This window comes from Cyprinodon tularosa, unplaced genomic scaffold, assembly GCF_016077235.1.
Source record: "Cyprinodon tularosa strain WSP-4 unplaced genomic scaffold, ASM1607723v1 ctg945, whole genome shotgun sequence".
Lineage (NCBI taxonomy): Eukaryota > Metazoa > Chordata > Actinopteri > Cyprinodontiformes > Cyprinodontidae > Cyprinodon > Cyprinodon tularosa.
Genome location: NW_024039724.1, coordinates 83,557 through 105,544, shown reverse-complemented (window position 1 = coordinate 105,544; position 21,988 = coordinate 83,557). Strand labels below are relative to the sequence as shown.

Below are 21,988 nucleotides of genomic sequence, written 5' to 3'. Positions count from 1 at the left end.
GCGCCTAAGAAATGTTTCATATGGGGGCTAGATGGGGCCACTAAAAATCATGGGGTGGCACTGAAACTAAAAGCCATTATTTCAAAGTTTGAATCTACTATTGTGGTAAATCATAAAGACTTAAGTAGACACCTGCTCGTAAATTGGTTTATTGTGTGATTTTAAGTGTTACGTCCCTGGCTGTGCAGCATGGGATGAAATACTTAACTGATGGTACTACAATTACCACTGGCGAATGAGGTGGCCGTGGCCCCCTGGTGGCAACACTGCTCCTCTACCTGCTCTTCCTCAGAGGACCATAACTAAGCTGGAGATTTGATTTATATATTTATTCAACATGGACAGTGTACATAAATGGTGGACATTAATTCCTACAAATGCACCAGAATTAGACAAAAGGCTATTTGTCATCTGTTATCTGTTGGACAGACCTTAAAATTACCTAAAAACACAAAAGTAAGAATTTTACAATGAAAAATAAAAATAAAAAAAGAATCTAAACAGCTATAACTCTTCAAAATTTGTTTAAAAATACAGAATAAATGTTTACTGGACTACAGATTTGAGGTAAATAAAATAAAAATTATATATATATATATATATGGAAGACATTCAACTAATGCTGACTAGACTGATGTGTTATGAGCCAGAAGCTGGAGCATTTCCCTGTCTGTGTCCATCTTTAAGCAGGTTTAGCCGTCCCACACCTAACATCCCTCTTATTTTGACCTCTGATTGAACTCTCTCTATGCTCTTTGCCGTTTTGTTTTCATGTCTGGAAATGAACAGAACTACTAGTTTGGATCGATCACAAACCTCTAGCATCTCCAACTGGATCATCCAGAACCATCTATAGGCTGCGAGGATCCATGTGAACGAACGCGGGTCAGAGAAAGGACGCCATCTACTGCGGCGTTCAGATTCCTCCAGCTCTGATTCTGTTTCCTCCTGCTTTGCTGAATCTAACTGACCTGGTTGGAATTTAATAAGCCGCTCCGCTGACCTTTTCAACCATCTTTCATTCATTCACTCTTTCCAGCTCATCCTCTTCCTCCCTTCTCCTCTTTCACAGCCTTCCTCCTCTTTTCTTTCTTAATCTTTGATGGCCTTCCTCTGGCCAACTCTGGTTCCTCCCCCCCTCCCTCTCCCATCATCTCATCTCTCCCTCCATGTCTCTTCTTCTATCTCTATAGGAAATGGCTTTCTTTCCCCGTCCAGAGGGTTGGAGAGCTGCTCTCACTGTCCCAAACAAAGGGGTCACTGTGTGAATCCTCCAAAAACACAAAGAAGAAAAGGAAGGCAGATAAACATCAGAAACCTTCTGTGATACAAACGCACACAGTCTACCTCCGCTGCACGCACACACACAGCATCTCTCTGACATTTCCTACGCAGGGTGGGAGCTCGGCGGTTCAGCTCAGGGTGACGGAGTGCTGCTTATTACTCTACTGCAGGGGTGCTCGTGCACATCTGCAAAGAAAGATGGAGGCAGGTTGATGAGCTGCATGCAAATGACATGTAAAGGTATAAAACTGCGATACTTAAAACCGGGGGCTGAGATAAGAGATTTGAAAATGAGGCACTCTTGGAAAGCGGGCTCCTGAACCGCCGGAGATGAAGCTCAGAGATACAGCGGATCGAGGTTTTCCCTCCGTCCTCCTCCTCCGCCCTGCAGGAGCTGCTGCAGATGACAGCCAGATGCAGATAGCAGCCAGTCTCAGCAGCTGAGTGATGAGCACCTCCTCGGCTCGCTCTCCTCTTCCCCTCACATTTTTCTTTTTCTCTGCCAGGTTAGGATTCGGTTAATGAACCTTTTCTCCTCTCTGGGTTTCACTCCATCAGAGTTTTATCTCTTCTCTGTTGGAAACTAAAAGGAACCAGCAGGCTGCGGCCACACAGCCGGAAAAATCTAACAACTGGAGACGGAAAACTTAATATTAGCTTTTTATAAGAAATAAATAAAATGAGGAGAAGATTTGAACAAAGTGATAAAAGCCAAACGTTTGCATCTATGCTGTATGAACACATGCTGGATTTTAAAGGCCGGGGATCAACAAGTATTTATAGCGATGCAATTCTTCAGGGGCGGGTGGGGCTATGAAATACATAAATGGAGAATTTATTCATTTATATTATAAATGATTCAAACATTAAAAATACCATTAAATTTGATCCATTCCTTTAAAGATGATAATAAAGTTTTTCTTGATATGCATTAATGAATCCAGAAGTAAATTTCTGAATATTTATGGGTTCAGAAACGTTTTCTGTATGATGGCTGTAAAAACGGCCTTCAAGTCTTGATCTGGATCTAAAATCTTTAAACCTGACTCCAATCTAACCTCATGTTCTACGCTGCATGTTTCTGAATCATTTCTTAATTAAAATTTTAGGAGCAGTTTGGTTCCAATTCCTCAATATAGAAAAAGTTTCGGGCCTTTTTCAGGAGGTCCCATGGCAGCGTTTCAATCAGGCTGAGAGCTGGTCTTTGACTAGGCCAGTCCCACAGCTTGTTTCTTTTCAGTAGTGCTTTCTCTGGGACAGTCGTTCCAGTGTGACCAGTTTGGACCGAACATCTTTGCTGGTGTGTTTGTTCCATAAGGATCAGCGCGCTTGGTGCTGCGTTTTCCTTTCAGAGAAGATTCCTTCTCAGGGAAACCTCCTTGTTCAGGCTTTGTCTAATCCCGACATCAGAAGCTTTAATGCTTTGCCTCGTCTGTTCCTGTTTGGCTGTGACTCCATCCTGGAGAGAAATATCAGCTGTGCTGCTGCCATCAACACCCTTGTTTATAGATGTTGGAGATCGGCCTGTTTTTCAGTGTAGTCCTGTTTCTCTGACTGTGACTGAGTGGATGTGCTCTCTTCATCTTGACATGGGAGCTGGCTCGGAGCTCGTCTGCCTGGCTGTGTGTTTCCTGGACGGGGCCGCCTTTTACAGCTGCTTTTTGTATCTCTGCTTCTGTCTCCTTGAACCCCAGTCGGCCTCAGCAGATGGCCGCTCACACTGAGCCTGGTTCTGTTGGAGGTTTCTTCCTGTTTAAGGGAGTTTTTCCTCTCCACTGTCGCTACAAGCATGATTAGTCTTAGGGATTGTATTTGAGGCAATAAGTCGATGCAATCAGCTGGTTTTCCTTAGATAGAAAACTTTGAATCAATCTGACTGGATGATCTGGTGAACTTGACATGACATGTATTGTGAATTGGCGCTATATAAATAAACTGAATTGAATTGAAATTTAACAATGATCATGCTTAGTGAAGCTCATCGGGTCCAGGTCAATTAAATTCAATTAAATTTGGTTTACTTATATAGCTCCCATTCCCAACACATGGCAAGGCACTTTACAGTTCACCAGATCATACAGTTAAAATGATTTAAAGTTTTCTATGTGAGGAAAACCAGGTCCTGGATTATTCTGGACAGTCTTCTGGGCTCTGGGCGGTACATTCCTGGAAAGACGGCAGCTTTCTCACATCTTTCAGCTCTTCTCAGACTGATGGAGAGCAGCGGCGTAAACGTCAATGAACCTATCGGCTGCTTCTGTCTGCTGGTTTTGAAGCGTTGAGGTGAAAAAGTAATCATCATTTCAGAAGCTTTGATTATTTCCTGATACACAAAAAAACCTAAAATACTTTTTGATCTTTCACTACCGGCTGGTTCCAGCGCTCCACATTCCCTTTAATGTTCCTGATGTCTGACGTTCTTCTGGGGGGCATCACAGAAGGTGCTTCAACGCTCACCGTAATCATCGATTTGTCATCTTCTGAAGGAGCAGAGTTTTAATTAACAACCTAATTTGATGGGCGGAGGAACGAGGGGAAAAGAAACACTGTTGATGAGTCCAGATAAACTCCAACGATCAGGATGTAAACAAGCCTGCTCCAGTCAGACGGAGGAGTCGACGATCACCTTCACTTGTCCTTCCAGGGGGAAGTGGAGGAGTGATGAGAGGAGGTGGAGAAAGCGAGAGGAGAAGAGACAAACCAAAAAGTGTTTGAAAAGCCGTGGGTGGCGCGCCTTATCGCCCCAGTTCTCCTGGAGAGATTATTGGGGGATTAGTGCGAACGCTTGTTTCTAAAACATGATGAAAAGACGTTCGGTGCGTGATAACGCTTTGAACTCCACTACTCTGCTCCTTCTAGGATCCAGCCTTCAGGCCCCCTTTCCACGGATCGCAGCATAGGGGTGGAGTGAGCTGCCGGCTGCATCTAAGGGCGGCAGAACAATGCTGACACGTTGTTACATGGTTCTCCTTTTGTCCGTTTGGACATCGCTTCATCAGATGCAACAAGCTCCACATTAAACTCTTCAGCATCGTCACTTTCAGAACGTCTTTCATCTCAGCTCCGCATTTCAAAGGATCCTGAAACTTCAGGCCAATCATACTCAACAGCATTATCAGTTAATTACAGCGGGATCCAATCAGGGAGAGAGCTGATATAATATCAGATTTGTTCTGAGCGATCCAATCAGGAGAGCAGCTGCTCGACGCCGCGTTGCCATGGGAGGCTCGCCGACGAGGACCTGGCTGTTCACTGAACCAGAAACGGAATCTGCAGGCAGCTCATCGGCCCATCAGTAAACATGATTAGAGCTGTTCTAAAGTCCGGCAGCCGTATCAGCCCGAATATATTTAAATAGATAAATGGCCGCTTTCTCAAGAGATGCAAATGGCAGCATTTCCATATGACACAGACCAGTTAGCACCCAGCTAATCTAACCAAGGGGATCTAACAGAGCAGAGAACTACCCCCCCATATCCACCCCCTCAGAGACACCTCCGTATATGTCCAGCTCAGCTGCTGGGCTGGACTAAGCGAGGGTTTGTCGCATCAGAACTGGGCTTCAGCCCCACAAGGCCCACCGGTCTTCAGAGGAATGGTGATTACACGAGTGTTCACCCTAAAGATAAACATGAAGACACACATCCCCATCTTTCTTTAGGCAGTGAGGACCATGTGTGGACTTCCTCTGATCTTCAGTCTGCTTCAGCCCCTCCGATGCCCTAACCTTAACCTAAACTTAATTCACACCTTAGTCCTAACCTTAAGCCCAGACCCAAGAACAGAATCGTTCCACCTGAGGACCAGTCTGTTTTCTCCAGATCTGCTGATGTGACTCTAAGGTCCATGTGCACCGTCTGACTCATATGGGATAGCAGCACAAAATAAAGTGAAGTTGAATTTTAATTCTTTGCTCTATAATAGAGTAATGATGTCACATTCCACGTTCACTGTAACAGGGTTCCTACAGCATAAGGCAAGTTAAATTCAAGACTTTTTAATGCCACTTGAAATAAAAATTTAAGACCAAATTCACAAGAAACACAAGAAAAACCTGCTTGCGACGACTTAACCCAAAGGTTTATTTTAACATAAACCACTGCACTAATGTTTCAAATTTTAAAAAGCTTCCATACAGGAAGAAAGCTAAAAACACACAAATGACAGATATATTTTAACAATTATTTAACTGAATTCACAAACTTTGTTTTAGCAGGGAACAAAAAACAAATCAGTTTTAAAGCCCCAACATAACCAGTGCTAAGTCTTTTTTTCAGCTATTTTTCTTTGTATCGTTTTCTTAGTATGTTTGATTCGGTGATAAGTGGAGGCGTTGCAGAGACAAGGGTGGAACTAAACTGAGAAATACCGGCTGTTTCTCTGTAACTCCATTTTGACGCTTTGTGTTTCGCGCTTCGCATGCGACTCCACTGCCTTAATTCCCATCATTCTGAGCTTGAATGACTTCTTGCACAAAATCCACTGAGCCTCATGTGTGTTCCCTGGTTTTAGCCATGGAGAAAACTCTTGGCTGGAGACAATTTTCGTTACATCTACACTTGCTCATATTTTCCACACAAAAAGTAAATGGCGCATCTCCCAAATGTCCCGGCCGCAACAACGCTTTTATTGGTTCCACTATCGGGACGGAACCAATAATGGAGAGCCGTTTTTTTTTTTTTTTTTTTTTATAAAAATAAATAATTGTCAATCTTAACGTTTTATTTAGATTACAAAAATAAATCGAAACAAAAATAATTATAAGACCTACGAAAGACTGATTTAAGACATTTTAATACCAATTAAAGCCTTAGTTTTATTTTAAAGAATTTAATGCCTTTTAAGAACTTTTAAGGACCCGTGGGAACCCTGTGTAAGGTCAATTAGATGTTAAACCATTAGAAAAGAAATAGAGACAAAAAAGAACAGATAGAATAAAGTATGAGGACAAAGAACGACATGAAGTGCAGAAATACTAAACATCACTTTATCTGAGGACGTAGATCAGAGCTCGGCGTTAAAAGGATCCGTAACCATCTATGGTCACTTTCAGCACCACAGCAGGAGTCCAGGACAAACCCAAACCATCCAAAGCCTTAAGGTCTCCTAAAGGCCCCCCACAAACTCAGGTGTACTGCATTCCATAGAGGTCCACCGGTCCTCAAGGAAGACTCTGTGATCCTCTGTAGAGAGACCAGACCCTGGATTATGGCTGATTTATACTCAGAAACCAGGTTGTCTGCGTCGCAGTGAATGCAGATATAGCCCCGCCCCTTCCACAGACACTCTGCTGCACCTCTCCAAAATTTTAGGTGACCTCAGACAGGAGGCCTCTGATTGGTCAAATCTACATCCGCAGTACACTATGTGTATTTCCTGTTTGGTTCCTTACCGGCTTGTTTTGTTTGTATGACCGCCATTGTGGAAAACGACTGGTGAAGATGGACCAGCTAGAAGAGCGAGGTGCGCGAGAACGCTGGGACCCTTTTTTCACCTGGATCCCCACCCTTTTTCGACCTCATGTCCCTCCATTGTTGCACAAACTTGCCCCCACTTCCTCACCGCCTCGGCCGTATCTAGACCCACAGCTAGTTCCTGATTGTCCCTCTTGCGTTGTGGCGTGGAACAACATACACTATATTGCCAAAAGTATTTGCTCACCCATCCAAATTATTGGAATCAGGTGTTCCAATCACTTCCATGGCCACAGGTGTATAAATTCAAGCACCTAGGCATGCAGACTGTTTTTACAAACATTTGTGAAAGAATGGGTCGCTCTCAGGAGCTCAGTGAATTCCAGCGTGGAACTGTGATAGGATGCCACCTGTGCAACAAATCCAGTCGTGAAATTTCCTCGCTCCTAAATATTCCACAGTCAACTGTCAGCTGTATTATAAGAAAATGGAAGTGTTTGGGAACGACAGCAACTCAGCCACGAAGTGGTAGGCCACGTAAACTGACGGAGCGGGGTCAGCGGATGCTGACGCGCATAGTGCGAAGAGGTCGCCAACTTTCTGCAGAGTCAATCACTACAGACCTCCAAACTTCATGTGGCCTTCAGATTAGCTATAGAACAGTGCGCAGAGAGCTTCATGGAATGGGTTTCCATGGTCGAGCAGCTGCATCCAAGCCATACATCACCAAGTGCAATGCAAAGCGTCGGATGCGGTGGTGTAAAGCACGCCGCCACTGGACTCTAGAGCAGTGGAGACGCGTTCTCTGGAGTGACGAATCGCGCTTCTCCATCTGGCAATCTGATGGACGGGTCTGGGTTTGGCGGTTGCCAGGAGAACGGTACTTGTCTGACTGCATTGTGCCAAGTGTAAAGTTTGGTGGAGGGGGGATTATGGTGTGGGGTTGTTTTTCAGGAGCTGGGCTTGGCCCCTTAGTTCCAGTGAAAGGAACTCTGAATGCTTCAGCATACCAAGACATTTTGGACAATTCCATGCTCCCAACTTTGTGGGAACAGTTTGGAGCTGGCCCCTTCCTCTTCCAACATGACTGTGCACCAGTGCACAAAGCAAGGTCCATAAAGACATGGATGACAGAGTCTGGTGTGGATGAACTTGACTGGCCTGCACAGAGTCCTGACCTCAACCCGATAGAACACCTTTGGGATGAATTAGAGCGGAGACTGAGAGCCAGGCCTTCTCGTCCAACATCAGTGTGCGACCTCACAAATGCGCTTCTGGAAGAATGGTCAAAAATTCCCATAAACACACTCCTAAACCTTGTGGACAGCCTTCCCAGAAGAGTTGAAGCTGTTCTAGCTGCAAAGGGTGGACCGACGTCATATTGAACCCTATGGATTAGGAACGGGATGTCACTTAAGCTCATATGTGAGTCAAGGCTGGTGAGCAAATACTTTTGGCAATATAGTGTAGGGCAGACCACGCTTCAATATTGGGCATAAATCAAAAATATCTGCGACAAGCTCACTGTGACACACTGCTGTGGGAGGAACCAGCCCTTTAGCCAACAGAGCTCCATCATGTGAGGTAACTGGAGCAGAGCCAGGGAGATCTGGAAGATCTCATCACCAGGAGGTAGCAGCACATTTCATGATGATCCTGGCAGCAGAAGATCATCTTATCTGGTCTTTGGAGAAAGGAAATCTGCCTGAGAGGCACATCTTCAGGAGATGAACAGATTTCTCTTTCAAAACATACCGAACAGGACGGCCCTGACCCCTACTGACCCCCAGGGAGGGCCAGGAGGGGGGTATGGGAGGAATGTTAGATTGTAGCCACTATCTCCAGCAGATACTAAAGGCTGTCTCCTCACTCCTTCAGTGAGTGGAAAGGAGCGAGGGAGGGAGAGGATGAGGAGGAGGAAGAATGTGAAAATGTTTTACTAAAAGTCAGGGACTGAGATGATGAGGAAGATGAGGCCTTCCCTATGAATAAAAAGCTGTAGCCGACAGGAAAGGAGGCGAAGAACAAAAGGTGATGGGTTAGAGTCACTCTAACACACATGGATCTATGTGTTCGCTCAGAGGCCCGCTGATAACAAATGAAATCTTAGAAATGAGAGCCTATCAAGCAGGAATCAATCACTGGGTTTGCTGTCCAGGAGGATGGCGCCACGAGCAGATAAAAGACAGGCGGACGTCTGGGAGGAGAAGAGGAGGAGGACACTGATGGGGAGAGGGCCAGGACGGGGCCGTCATCTCTATCTGCTCTGGTTCTGGAAAAGACTGGGATCTGGACTTCTCTGTGCTCCGGTCCAAATACAAACGATGACACAACAGGAAGAAACCAGGATCTGGGAGGAATGAACGGGTGTGAGCGTCTGTTAGCGGCTCTGCTCCGTGCCAGGAAGCCTCTCCCAGCATCAGGATCATATGATTAGATGAACTCGCACATGATGCACAAACCGGGCCTCTGATACGACTCCATCCGGTCCCACACACTCTTCCCAGGCATCACACACAGACGCACGGCTGTTTTCATTTCCAACAACTCTCAATCTGACATGATACTGATGTTTACATTCACGGCCTCCGGGTGACCTCTGACCTCTCCAGCTGGAGGTCCTTCCTCCCCTCAGCAGAGGAGACGAGTGGAGGGAACAGACTCTGGGTTTAAACCACCACCAGAATCCTGTTTCTGAACTCAACAGCTAAAATATCTGATTATAAAACAAGGTTGATGCCTCCAGATAACTGGGAGAAAAGAGGAACTGGTCCTAATTAAAGCAGACCAGTAAGAAAACAAGATCTGTACGAACACCTAAAACCAGATCCAATGGAAATCTTGATTAGGGATAAACCAGGACCAACATTTAGGTAACATCCACAGTCCTGCATCCAGTCCAAGCACAAAGCTCTGCTCAGAAGAAAAATCTAAATAAAGATAAAATCCAGTAAAATCAGTACAATTTGTTACCAACAACAGAGAAAATCAGCTGACATAGAACAAGTTTGCAGCAAGTAGAGTAATGCAGACCCACTTTAGCTAAGAGGACGATTAGGAAACATCGTTAATATCCATCAAAACTATGATGCTTTAAACAGAGAACCAGGACAGAACCTCCAGGAATTATCACGAGGATCTAGATCACCTGGACTTAGATCAGAAGGATTTAGATCACAAGGAGTTAGATCACAGGACCTAGATCACAAGCATTTAGAGTGCCAGGATCTAGATCACTAGGAATTAGATCACCGTGAGTTAGATCACCATGAGCTGGATCAGAAGGATATAGATCTCAATGAGTTAGATCACCAGGAGTTAGATCACAGGACCTAGATCACAAGCATTTAGAGTGCCAGGATATAGATCACTAGGAATTAGATCACCTTGATTTAGATCACAAGGAGTTAGATCACAGGACCAAGATCACAGGATCTAGATCACCAGCATTTAGAGTACCATGATCTAGATCACTAGGAATTAGATCACTACGATTTAGATCACGATGATTTAGATCACCATGAGTTAGATCAGAGCACCAAGATCACAGGATCTAGATCACCAGCATTTAGAGTGCCAGGATCTAGATCACTAGGAATTAGATCACTATGATTTAGATCACAGGGATTTAGATCACCATGAGTTAGATCAGAAGGATTTAGATCACCAGGAGTTTGATCACCAGGAGTTCGATCACCAGGAGTTAGATCACACGACCTAGATCACAGGATCTAGATCACAGGATGTAGATCACCAGCATCTAGAGAGCCAGGATCTAGACCACTAGGAATTAGATCACCTTGATTTAGATCACCAGGAGTTAGATCACCAGGATTTAGATCACCAGGAGTTAGATCAAAAGGATTTAGTTCACCAGGAGTTAGATCACAGCACCTAGATCACAGGATCTAGATCACCAGCATTTAGAGTGCCAGGATCTAGATCACTAGGAATTAGATCACTATGATTTAGATCACAAGGATCTAGATCACCATGAGTTAGATCAGAAGGATTTAGATCACCAGGAGTTAGATCACCAGGAGTTCGATCACCAGGAGTTAGATCACACCACCTAGATCACAGGATCTAGATCACAGGATCTAGATCACCAGCATCTAGAGAGGCAGGATCTAGACCACTAGGAATTAGATCACCTTGATATAGATCACCAGGATTTCAATCACCAGGAGTTAGATCACCGGGATTTAGATCACCAGGAGTTAAATCACAGGACCTATATCACAGGATCTAGATCACCAGTATTTAAAGTGCCAGGATCTAGATCACTAGAAATTAGATCACCTTGATTTAGATCACCATGAGTTAGATCAGAAGGATTTAGATCACCAGGAGTTAGATCACAGCACCTAGATCACAGGATCTAGATCACCAGCATTTAGAGTGCCAGGATCTAGATCACTAGGAATTAGATCACTATGATTTAGATCACAAGGATTTAGATCACCATGAGTTAGATCACACGACCTAGATCACAGGATCTAGATCACAGGATGTAGATCACCAGCATCTGGAGAGCCAGGATCTAGACCACTAGGAATTAGATCACCTTGATTTAGATCACCAGGATTTCGATCACCAGGAGTTAGATCACCGGGATTTAGATTACCAGCAGTTAAATCACAGGACCTATATCACTGGATCTAGATCACCAGTATTTAGAGTGCCAGGATCTAGCTCACTAGGAATTAGATCACTTTGATTTGGATCACAAGGAGTTAGATCACCATGAGTTAGATCACCAGGATTTGGATCACAGAGATCTAGATCAGTGTTGTTTGTCTTAGTCTTCAGGATGAAAACTATCATTAGTGTTAGTCACATGTCAGTCTTTACCATATGTGATAGTTTTAGGTGGTTTTAGTCGACTAAAAGAAAAAAAAATGAACCTTTACAATTTCGAACAACACTACATTATACTACAGTTGCTGGTATAGAATGCTGGCGTGCAGTTCATCATTGCTGTTGGGCAGAAAACTTTGATTTATAGAATTCAAATAGACTTTTTTTATGAATTAATGCTCTACTTTATATAGAAGTATATCACAAAAGCTGTGAAAATAGCAGATCTATTTCAGCACATTATATTGGTTAATATAGCAGGCTAACAAAATGTACAATAAAGGAATGGTTTTATACATACAAGGTTTCTATGCTAAAGCAAATACTTCCTGATCTACTGTGAATTATGCTTTACACACAGATAAAAAAAATGCTCCAAAAAAGCAAAGAACAAAAGCTCTCTTCTTTCTACTTTGGCAATTATGGCTTTATTTCTTCTATTTGCCCCTTTGTTTCCACTGGTCAGGGGTCAAACTAGATTTAAATTCACTGGGTTTGATATAAAAAAATAATACAGAGAGAACCTACATAATTGCCTTGTAATGCCATGGCAATCCAGACCTAAATTTAATGAATATGCTAAATAAAAATATTAAATATTTAAAGGAAACAGTTTTAATGACAAATAAAAATTTACATCATATTTAAATAGATAGAAACAAGAAGAATGAGACAGAAATGTTCAAAGATCTATGTACCTTTTCATCTTTATCCAAAAATAAACAGAATGCAATTAAATATTTTCTTTGGATATAATTTAGGGATTCCTTTTGGAAGAAATTAAAGAAGGTTTAGTATCACCTCGTAAGCTGGAAGAAATTAAATCTTAATAGTTAGACTAAAGGATTTTTTACTCTTGGCAGAGGATGATCAGCCACATGTATTTATTAAGTAGCGAGAGCAGGAGGAGTAATAGTGCTGAGAGTGAACCATCAGTGTGGAGCGTAAAGCGCAGACTCTGAGCCACGCATGTGCAAAGACACATTTCTGCACTAGTACAGCTGAAAGATCAGAGTCTGTTAGAGTTGAGCGTGCAGTGCCGAACCATTCTGGATTATTTTCTCCCCTGCAGCTGCTGCCATGATCCACCTGTGCTCCTACAGAATGATCCCTGCTGCATGGCAGGTGGGCTGCATGACCAAACAAGATGCAGTTGCATGGCTGATACTGCTTAGCTGGTCTAACAGATTACAGCTCAATAATGTACAGGTGCTGGTCATAAAATTAGAATATCATGAAAAAGTAGATTGATTTCAGTAATTCCATTTAAAAAGTGAAACTTGTATATTATATTCATACATTACATACAAACTCATATTTCAGATGTTTATTTTGTTTAATTTTGATGATTACAAATGACAACAAATGAAAATCCCAAATTCATCATATCAGAAAATTAGAATATTACTGAAGACCAATAAAAACAAAGGATTTATAGAAATGTTGGCCAACTGAAAAGTATGAACATGAAAAGTATGAGCATGTACAGCACTCAGTATTTAGTTGGGCCTCCTTTGGCCTGTATTACTGCAGCAATGCGGCGTGGCATGGAGTCGATCAGTCTGTGGCACTGCTCAGGTGTTATGATAGCCCAGGTTGCTCTAATAGTGGCTTTTAGCTCTTCTGAATTGTTGGGTCTGGTGTATTGCATCTTCTTCTTCACAATACCCCATAGATTTTCTATGGGGTTAAGGTCAGGAGAGTTTGCTGGCCAATTAAGAACAGGGATACCATGGTCCTTCAACCAGGTACTGGTAGCTTTGGTACTGTGTGCAGGTGCCAAGTCCTGTTGGAAAATGAAATCTGCATCTCCAAAAAGTTGGTCAGCTGCAGGAAGCATGAAGTGCTCTAAAACTTCCTGGTATGTGGCTGCGTTGACCCTGGACCTCAGAAAACACAATGGACCAACACCAGCAGATGACATGGCACCCCAAACCATCACTGACTGTGGAAACTTTACACTGGACTTCAAGCAACGTGGATGAAGTGCCTCTCTTCTTTTCCTCCAGACTCTGGGACCTTGATTTCCAAAGGAAATGCAACATTTACTTTCATCAGAGAACATGACTTTGGACCACTCACCAGCAGTCCAGTCCTGTTTCTCTTTAGCCCAGGCAAGACGCTTCTGACGCTGTCTGTGGTTCAAGAGTGGCTTGACACAAGGAATGCGACAGCAGAAACCCATGTCTTTCATACGTCTGTGTGTGGTGGTTCTTGAAGCACTCACTCCAGCTGCAGTCCACTCTTTGTGAATCTCCCCCACATTTTTGAATGGGTTTTGTTTCACAATCCTCTCCAGGGTGCGGTTATCTCTCTTGCTTGTACACTTTTTTCGACCACATCTTTTCCTTCCCTTCGCCTCTCTATTAATATGCTTGGACACTGAGCTCTGTGAACAGCCAGCCTCTTTAGCGATGACCTTTTGTGTCTTGCCCTCCTTGTGCAAGGTGTCGATGGTCGTCTTTTGGACAACTGTCAAGTCAGCAGTCTTCCCCATGATTGTGTAGCCTATAGAACTAGACTGAAAGACCATTTAAAGGCTTTTGCAGGTGGTTTGAGTTAATTAGCTGATTAGAGTGTGGCACCAGGGGCCATCAATTTTGAACCTTTTCACAATATTCTAATTTTCTGATATGATGAATTTGAGATTTTCATTTGTTGTCATTTGTAATCATCAAAATTAAACAAAATAAACATCTGAAATATATGACTTTGTATGTAATGTATGAATATAATATACAAGTTTCACTTTTTAAATGGAATTACTGAAATCAATCTACTTTTTCATGATATTCTAATTTTATGACCAGCACCTGTATTTTAAACAGCTGACCGACCGCCTGCAAACATTTTCATTTAGTCTCATTGACGGAAACTCACACCTATGACTAGTCATGTTTTAGTCATCAAAGTTATTAGCTCGTAAGTTCTTGTTATCGTCATGAAAAAAAAACAAGAGTCAACGAAATAATTTCGCCATCATCATCGTTGATGAAAATAACACTGGCCGGGACTTAGATCATCATGATTTAGAGCAGCAGGATCTAGATCACTGGGATTAGATCACCAGGACTTGGACCGCAAGGATCTAGATCACCAGGATTAGATCACCAGGACTTAGAGCACAAGGATCTAGATCCCAAGGACCTAGATCACTAGGATTAGATCACCAGGACTTGGACCACAAGGATCTAGATCACCAGGATTAGATCACCAGGATTTAGAGCACAAGGATCTAGATCAAAAGGATTAGATCACTAGGATTTAGATAACCGGGCCTGAGATCACTGTGGTTTAGATCACCAGGATTTTCCATCTAAAACCTTTAGATAATAAGTGATAGTGATGTTAACCTTCATCATGAAAAGCAAACTGGATTACATCTTCCTCCCATAAGGTTAGTAAACTCCTCAACTGAACTTTGACCTTTGGTGGGGAACCCGTTTCTTTTAATGTTTAAGCTTAAAAACAGTGCGCTCTTACCTCGGTGCTCTGCTCCTCTGCGCTGCCCTCTGATTGGAGGATTCCTGGGAACGGGCCCCAGACGGTGTCAGGACGGAGGTCCCTGACCGCCAACACCCTGCTGCTGCCGCAGCCGCCTTCGTCACCCAGCTGCAGGTCATCTGTGAGGAAGAGGAGAGGCTACCATCAGGCTAAATGTACCACAGGGTTTCTGCTGCCATCGATAGCTCAGATAGCGGAGGGGAACCGGCCCAGCTCCACCTGAACCCTGAAGGAGGTGGGTTCTGTTAGTGGCCCTTCAGCATGGGGAGTCTGAGGCTGCTGCTGGAACCGGTCCATCCCTAGAAAGGTTCTGAGAGCAAGGCCAGTAGTTCAGAGGCTGAGCACTGGATGGGGATGGGATTAACAGCAGCGATTCCATTACAACAGCAGGTTTACACTCCTGGACCTTCTCCTCTGAACCCCCCCTTCCGCTTCACTGACTGGTTCAGGGATGGGGGGGCTGAGGGCCTGAGCTGAGGGCCAGATAAGGCTGTTTGTCTAACACTCTCCATGTCAAAACACTCATCTATCTTCTCTGTATCTATCCCCGGCAGAGAACAACGGACAGACGCTGATAAAATGGCTTTCCCACAGGGGGGGAGGGGGGGTGGGTATTCTGAAGCAAGGAAAGGAAAGTAGAACGAGGACGTTAATTTAGAAAGACAGCCTGAAAGTCAGAGGGAAGCAGAACACATTGCCCGTTCTGTCGGAAACGCTGCGGCGCTGTAAAAAGGTTCAGGAAGTGGTTGGTTCCCCCAAGCCAGCAGTGACACCGGTACCACGCGGATCAGATGCTATCTGGCATCAGGATCAGCACCACAGCAAACAGCCTGCTGTGCCGGGCTCCGACCTGCTCCGTCCTTCAGACCCGTTTCACAAACCCGCTTCCTTGGGCCCCATTCTGCTAGCCCTGACCAAGAACCTTCCTGCTCCAAAGTCCAGCGTCCCTCCACCTACCCTGGCCGCGCTGACCTGCTTATCTCTGCACTCCATCAATGTCCAGTCCGCCTGGCTGCCATTGGCCGATCCTCGTCACATGGGCTGCTTATCGGGCTGCGCAGCGCCTCTGACCCTCATTGTGAAACCTCACGAGGATCTGACCTCAGTAAACCACCTCAGATATGGACCTACAGACGTTTCATGTTCTCCTGCACCCTCTGTGACCTTTCAGGGAGGGGCTCTGTTTGGACCAGGAGCAGGAAACCATCATGGGTTCAGTGAAACGTACGATTCACAATTTAGAAATGTTAAAGATTTTTTGCTGCACCTGAATATTTATTAACATCATATCTGCTCAGAGGAGCAGCTTTAGCCCACCTGTCATGTACAGATCACAGAAACCCTTTGACTAGGCCACTCTGAAGCCTTCCTCTTCCTTTGTTTTTTTGTTGTTGGGTGAATCCAGAACTGGACCTGGAACTGGACCTGTTCTCTGTGTTTTCTGATCCAGAGCAAAGATCTGAGTGGCTGCAGGTCAGAAGTTCTTCTTCTGTCTCTTCAGTCCACAAAACTTTTTCCCAAAGTCTTCATGATCATCATCACCCGTTTGTGTGCTGATCTAACCAGGTCACCACGTTCTCTTTCTGACGGATCAATCAAGGCTCTGACCTTCACGTGACCTCCTGGATAAGTTGGATATGTGCTCCTGGAGTAACTCTGGTGTGCTGACCCTCTTAGGAAGGTTTCTTGTTCACTAATAAGGAAATAGCTTCTTTCAAGCCTTGGAAAGAGGTGGGAAATTCTTCCAGGACGGATTCCTGTTAATCAGTTCTCTCAGGTTGGATCATCTCATGGCCTACTTCATGCTGTCAGACAGGTTCTGCTAATGTGGCTTCTTGTTTCTACGGGTGAGGCTGCCTTAGAGCAGGTTTAGTGAGGATGGAGCAGAGAAGAACAGCTTTCTTTTGATAAATGAAAATATTTTGAAACTGCTTTTCATCTTCACTCGGGTTCTGTTTGTTTTTATACTGTTTGTTCAATTAAACAAACAGAAAATAAATCTGTGTGTAAATACTGTATAGTCCACATCAATATGACTAAAAAGCGCCAGTGTCTGTTTGCTAAAACGGTGATGACAGAGCGTTCAGGCTTTAGCACCACGGCGCCTCCCATGACTGATCCCACAGACAATCTACCAGAGATACAGCTGCATTCAGCAAAAACTTTGTACTTGGAAAAGTTTATTTAGGTCCAGAAAAATGAAAAATCACATCAGATGCAGGATAATTTCTATAAAGACTGAAAGCAGGCAGTGTTTTACCAGAGCAGAGCTTCAGAGATCTTCAGGAAAGAGGTGAGAGGAAGTCAAGTGATTACCAAAATAAAAGACTCTCGATGCATTGTAACACCAGAGACATGACTGCAGGGAACAATTACTTTTTAAAGATATTTTTTATAAATTTGGCTCTTTTTAATACGTCTTATTCATATCGTACATTTGATTGGTAAATTTACACGATGTTGCATTTAGAGTGGGAAAAAATGTGTCTAGATTTTTTCGGTTGGGGTTCTAACCAATTGATTAAAAAGCAAATTTTCCCAAATTGATGGTGTCAAAAGGTTTGATAATGCAGATGATATTTATTTTCAGAATAAAATGCAAAAAAAACCAATGTAATACAGAATCTTTTTTAAAGCAATACTCCTTTAAACGCTGTGACAGAAAGAATAAATTCAATTCAGTTTATTTCTATAGCGCCGATTCACAACACATGTCATCTTAATGCACTTTACAGTTCACCTGATCATACAGTCAAATTGATTCACAGTTTTCTATCAAATGCAATCCCTCACACTAAGCATGCTTGAAGCGACAGTGGAGAGGAAAAACTCCCTTTTAACAGGAAGAAACCTCCAGCAGAACTAGGCAGAGGGAACCTTTGATTCCACCCTTGGATTTTGCAACAGGAATGAAAAACAGGCTGGATTCCAGTAGAACCAGCTTTAAGGTTTAGCTTAAGTTGGACTTGGTGTGAATCAGTTGCTACTTTTGTTCCTTTGACCATTTATGATCAATTACACTAAATGATGACACTGGATAACTTCTTACAGAGGACAGGAACCACTCAGCCTCACTCTTCCCCTGGGATATTTATCTCCCCAAATTAGAGACAGAAAATGAATCCAAGCAATTCTTGGATTGTTGGATCCCACACACACACACACACTGTTTGTTGCATTAATTATTGTCTCTACTTAGAAAGGATAAAAAGTTGGCATCTTCCGTCTGCTACTAACCCTTCATCAGCGAAGTGAATCATCTGTTGGATTTGAGAGAAAATGCTCCACTAACAATAATCAGCAGTGATTTCTCCCTGGTTTAATGGTGAGAACCATCGACCACTGAATGAACAAACACCACCGCTGCTATCGCTGCTTCCACCAATGAGAGCCGCTGGATAATCCCAGCAGGTTAACAGCGTCCACTGAGGTGACGGAGGCCTCCAACAAACCTAATCCCTGTTAATTACCCCCCATCAGCCATAATAACCCCCCACAGCACCCACTAACCTCCCTATCATGGTTAACTCAGCGGGAGTTGGAAACACACACATGACCCATTCCTGAACGCGGCAGGCTCGTTATCACACACACTCACAGGGCGCCTCGTCAGCAGCTGAACACACACAAAGGCTTATTGATACGGACGCTTCAGCAGCCACTGGGGCGTCCAGGCCGCTCTGACGAGCCGGCACAATAAAACAATCAGCCCGCGTTAATGAAATGACTAACGCCATCAACCCGCGGCTGGGGGGAGGATTACAGGGGGGCGCTAAGGTGGAGGAGATCAGGATGAGGTTGTTACCGGATTCATGGATGAGTGGCGCTTTCTGCCAGGGCCCTGACGGTTTAATTAACGCATGCTGTCAATGGGAAATTAGACAAATCAAAGTTATTAGGATCCAAAGATCCAGGCCTACTGATGCTTGATGTTCGCTCCTGACGGCTCCACAGGAGAGAAACAGGAAGAGTAGGAGGAAGGCTGAGATGGAGGAGAACCGGAATATCAGAACGAATTAAAAATGAAAAGAACAAAAAATAAAACCAAGATGGATGGATGGATGGACGGACGGACGGACGGATGGACGGATGATGGATAGATGGATGATGAATAGATGGATGATGAATAGATGGACAAACAGATGACGGATGGATGATGGACGGATGACAGATGGACGGATAGATGGATGGATGGATAGACAGATGGGTGGATGGACGGATGGATGATGGACCGACGGACGGATGGATGGATGAATGGATGGATAGACAGATGGATGGATGGATGGATGGATGGATGGATGGATGGATGGATGGATGGATGAATGGATGGATAGACAGATGGATGGATGGATGGATGGATGAATGAATGGATGGATAGACAGATGGATGGATGGATGGATGGATAGACAGATGGATGGATGGATGATGGACGGATGACAGATGGACGGATAGATGGATGGATGGATAGACAGATGGGTGGATGGACGGATGGATGATGGACCGACGGACGGATGGATGGATGAATGGATGGATAGACAGATGGATAGACAGATGGATGGATGGATGGATGGATGGATGGATAGACAGATGGATGGATGGATGGATGGATGAATGAATGGATGGATAGACAGATGGATGGATGGATGGATGGATAGACAGATGGATGGATGGATGATGGACTGACGGATGGATGGATGAATGGATGGATGGATGGATGGATGGATGGATGGATGGACAGATGGATGGATGGATGGATGGACGGATGGATGATGGACTGACGGATGGATGGATGGATGGATGGATGGATGGATGGATGGATGGATGGATGATGGACTGACGGATGGATGGATGAATGGATGGATAGACAGATGGATGGATGGATGGATGGATGGATGGATGGATGGATGGACGGATGGATGATGGATAGATGGATGATGAATGGATGGACAAACAGATGACGGATGACAGATGGACGGACAGACGGATGAAGGACGGACGGATGACAGATGGATGGTTGGAGAGATGGATGACAGTTGGATGGACGGACGGACGGATGATGGATGGATGGATGGATGGACAGACGGCTGGATGGATGGATGGATGGATGATGGACGGATGGACAGACGGATGACGGATGGATGGATGATGGACGGATGGACAGACGGATGATGGATGGATGGATGGATGATGGACTGACAGATGGATGACGAATTCACTGATAGATGGATGATGAATGGATGGACGAACGGATGACAGATGGACAGACGGACCAAATGGAAAGACGGATGACGGATGGACGGACGGACCAAATGGACAGACGGATTCCAGACTTTTCCAGGCTGAAGGAACTCTGTGACCTGAGATCTTAAACTTTGAAGCAGGTCCTTCCTGACATCTGGTGAAGCTGCTCAGCTCCTTCCTGTAAAGGTCAGTGGAAGCGATACCAACAAGATGGTGAAGGGATGGTGGACGGAACATGGCCGACAGACGTGTTCCAGTGGCCGACGAGGAGCTTGGAGGGGAAACGAATTATTGCTGCAGGTGGACCGTTATCTCCCTGACGTCTTGTAGTAATGAAAATCCAAAACAAGTTCTGCCTCCTGACAGGAAGGCAGAGGAGGAGTCGTTCTACGGCCGAGTGTGCAGAGGGGACCGACTGACCGGGACCGGCTGTGAATCAGGGGGAGCAGCAGGGACGTCCCTGTGGGCCTCACTCCTCTCCATGCAGCCTAATTGACTTTTCAAAAGACTGTTGTTGATATCAAATGAGCTCATCGCGGCGGAGTTATTGATTTTTTGACACCACACAACAGGAAATCTTTATCTGCTCCGACCCGCTGCTAATAGGTGGGTTTAACCTCTGCAGAGTGACAAATCCTAACGGCGGCTCCACTTCAGCTCCTACACCGTCTCCAGGGGCCCGATGAGCAGAAACTGACCCTCATTCCACCTGGAAGCAGCTAAAACTTTGCCCTGAGCAGAAGTGACTAAACTGATCAGAGATGAATTCATTCCTCTGCTGGTGTTCTTTTTGTTTTACGACAGAGCATCCACACGGTGGTTAGATTTACCCAGAAACTACGTCTCCATTTGCCGCCTCTGGCCGGTTTTCCCGCTCTAAGACCTGCTTTCATGCCGCCTACCCGTCGTTTCCCACTAATGGCCGCTCTTGTCATTTCTAACGCCGCCTGATAAAGGGCCCCAGTCTCACAAGAAGCGCCTCCTTTTCTCCGTCTCATCTTCCCCTCTCCGTGATCTTCCACGCAGCCCCCCTGGGTCCCTGGAGTCCGGCAGGCTCGGCTCGGCAGATAGACATTTCTGGGATAGGCATCTGCTGCTCAGGACCACGCAATCATTTCCATTTTACCCTCTGTTGCACAGGCGAGATAAGACACCTGCGTAGCCCCGCTAATCAGATGAGCTTCAACAGAACTTTATCATTGACATTTACCACTGTTTACCCAACTAATTTCTCTTAACTGCACTGCTGAACTTTTATCTCGAAAATACATACAGCAGCAGAAAAGAGCAAGAAGCAAACATGCAAATTCACAAATATGCGAAGAAAGATAAACCGAGGGGGAAAACATTTTTCTGTTCAGAGGACGGTGGGGGTGAAAACGGGGACAGAGCTCCTCCTCCTCCTCCTTGAGGAGGAAGACCAGTATGCTGCCATTCCCATGGAAACCTTCTCCAGGACCTCATCAGACCAATCAGGAGACGGATGGACAGAGTTATCCCAAACCCACTTGTTCCGCAGAGATCTTCCTCCTGTAGCCACCTGCTCTCTATCCTCTCTGGGGAATCTCTAAACTCTGTGGCCATGCATGACTGACTGGCCCTGTGGTTGGGTACCAAGGCCCCCAGGGGCCTGATGAGCTGCCAGAAACCTATTACAATCAGAAGTTGTTTCTAAATCAAGCTGC

General features: G+C 44.7%; 1 protein-coding gene across 1 annotated transcript in view; it reads right to left on the bottom strand.

Moving 5' to 3' along the window:
- The window catches only part of zfpm1 (zinc finger protein, FOG family member 1), a 114,211-nt gene that overhangs the window by 14,885 nt on the left and 77,338 nt on the right, over nt 1–21,988 (bottom strand). Inside the window, exon 4 of the mRNA XM_038275161.1 lies at nt 15,042–15,181. Within this exon, the coding sequence (XP_038131089.1) occupies nt 15,042–15,181 (140 nt within the window). The remainder of the gene's footprint in view (nt 1–15,041; nt 15,182–21,988) is intronic.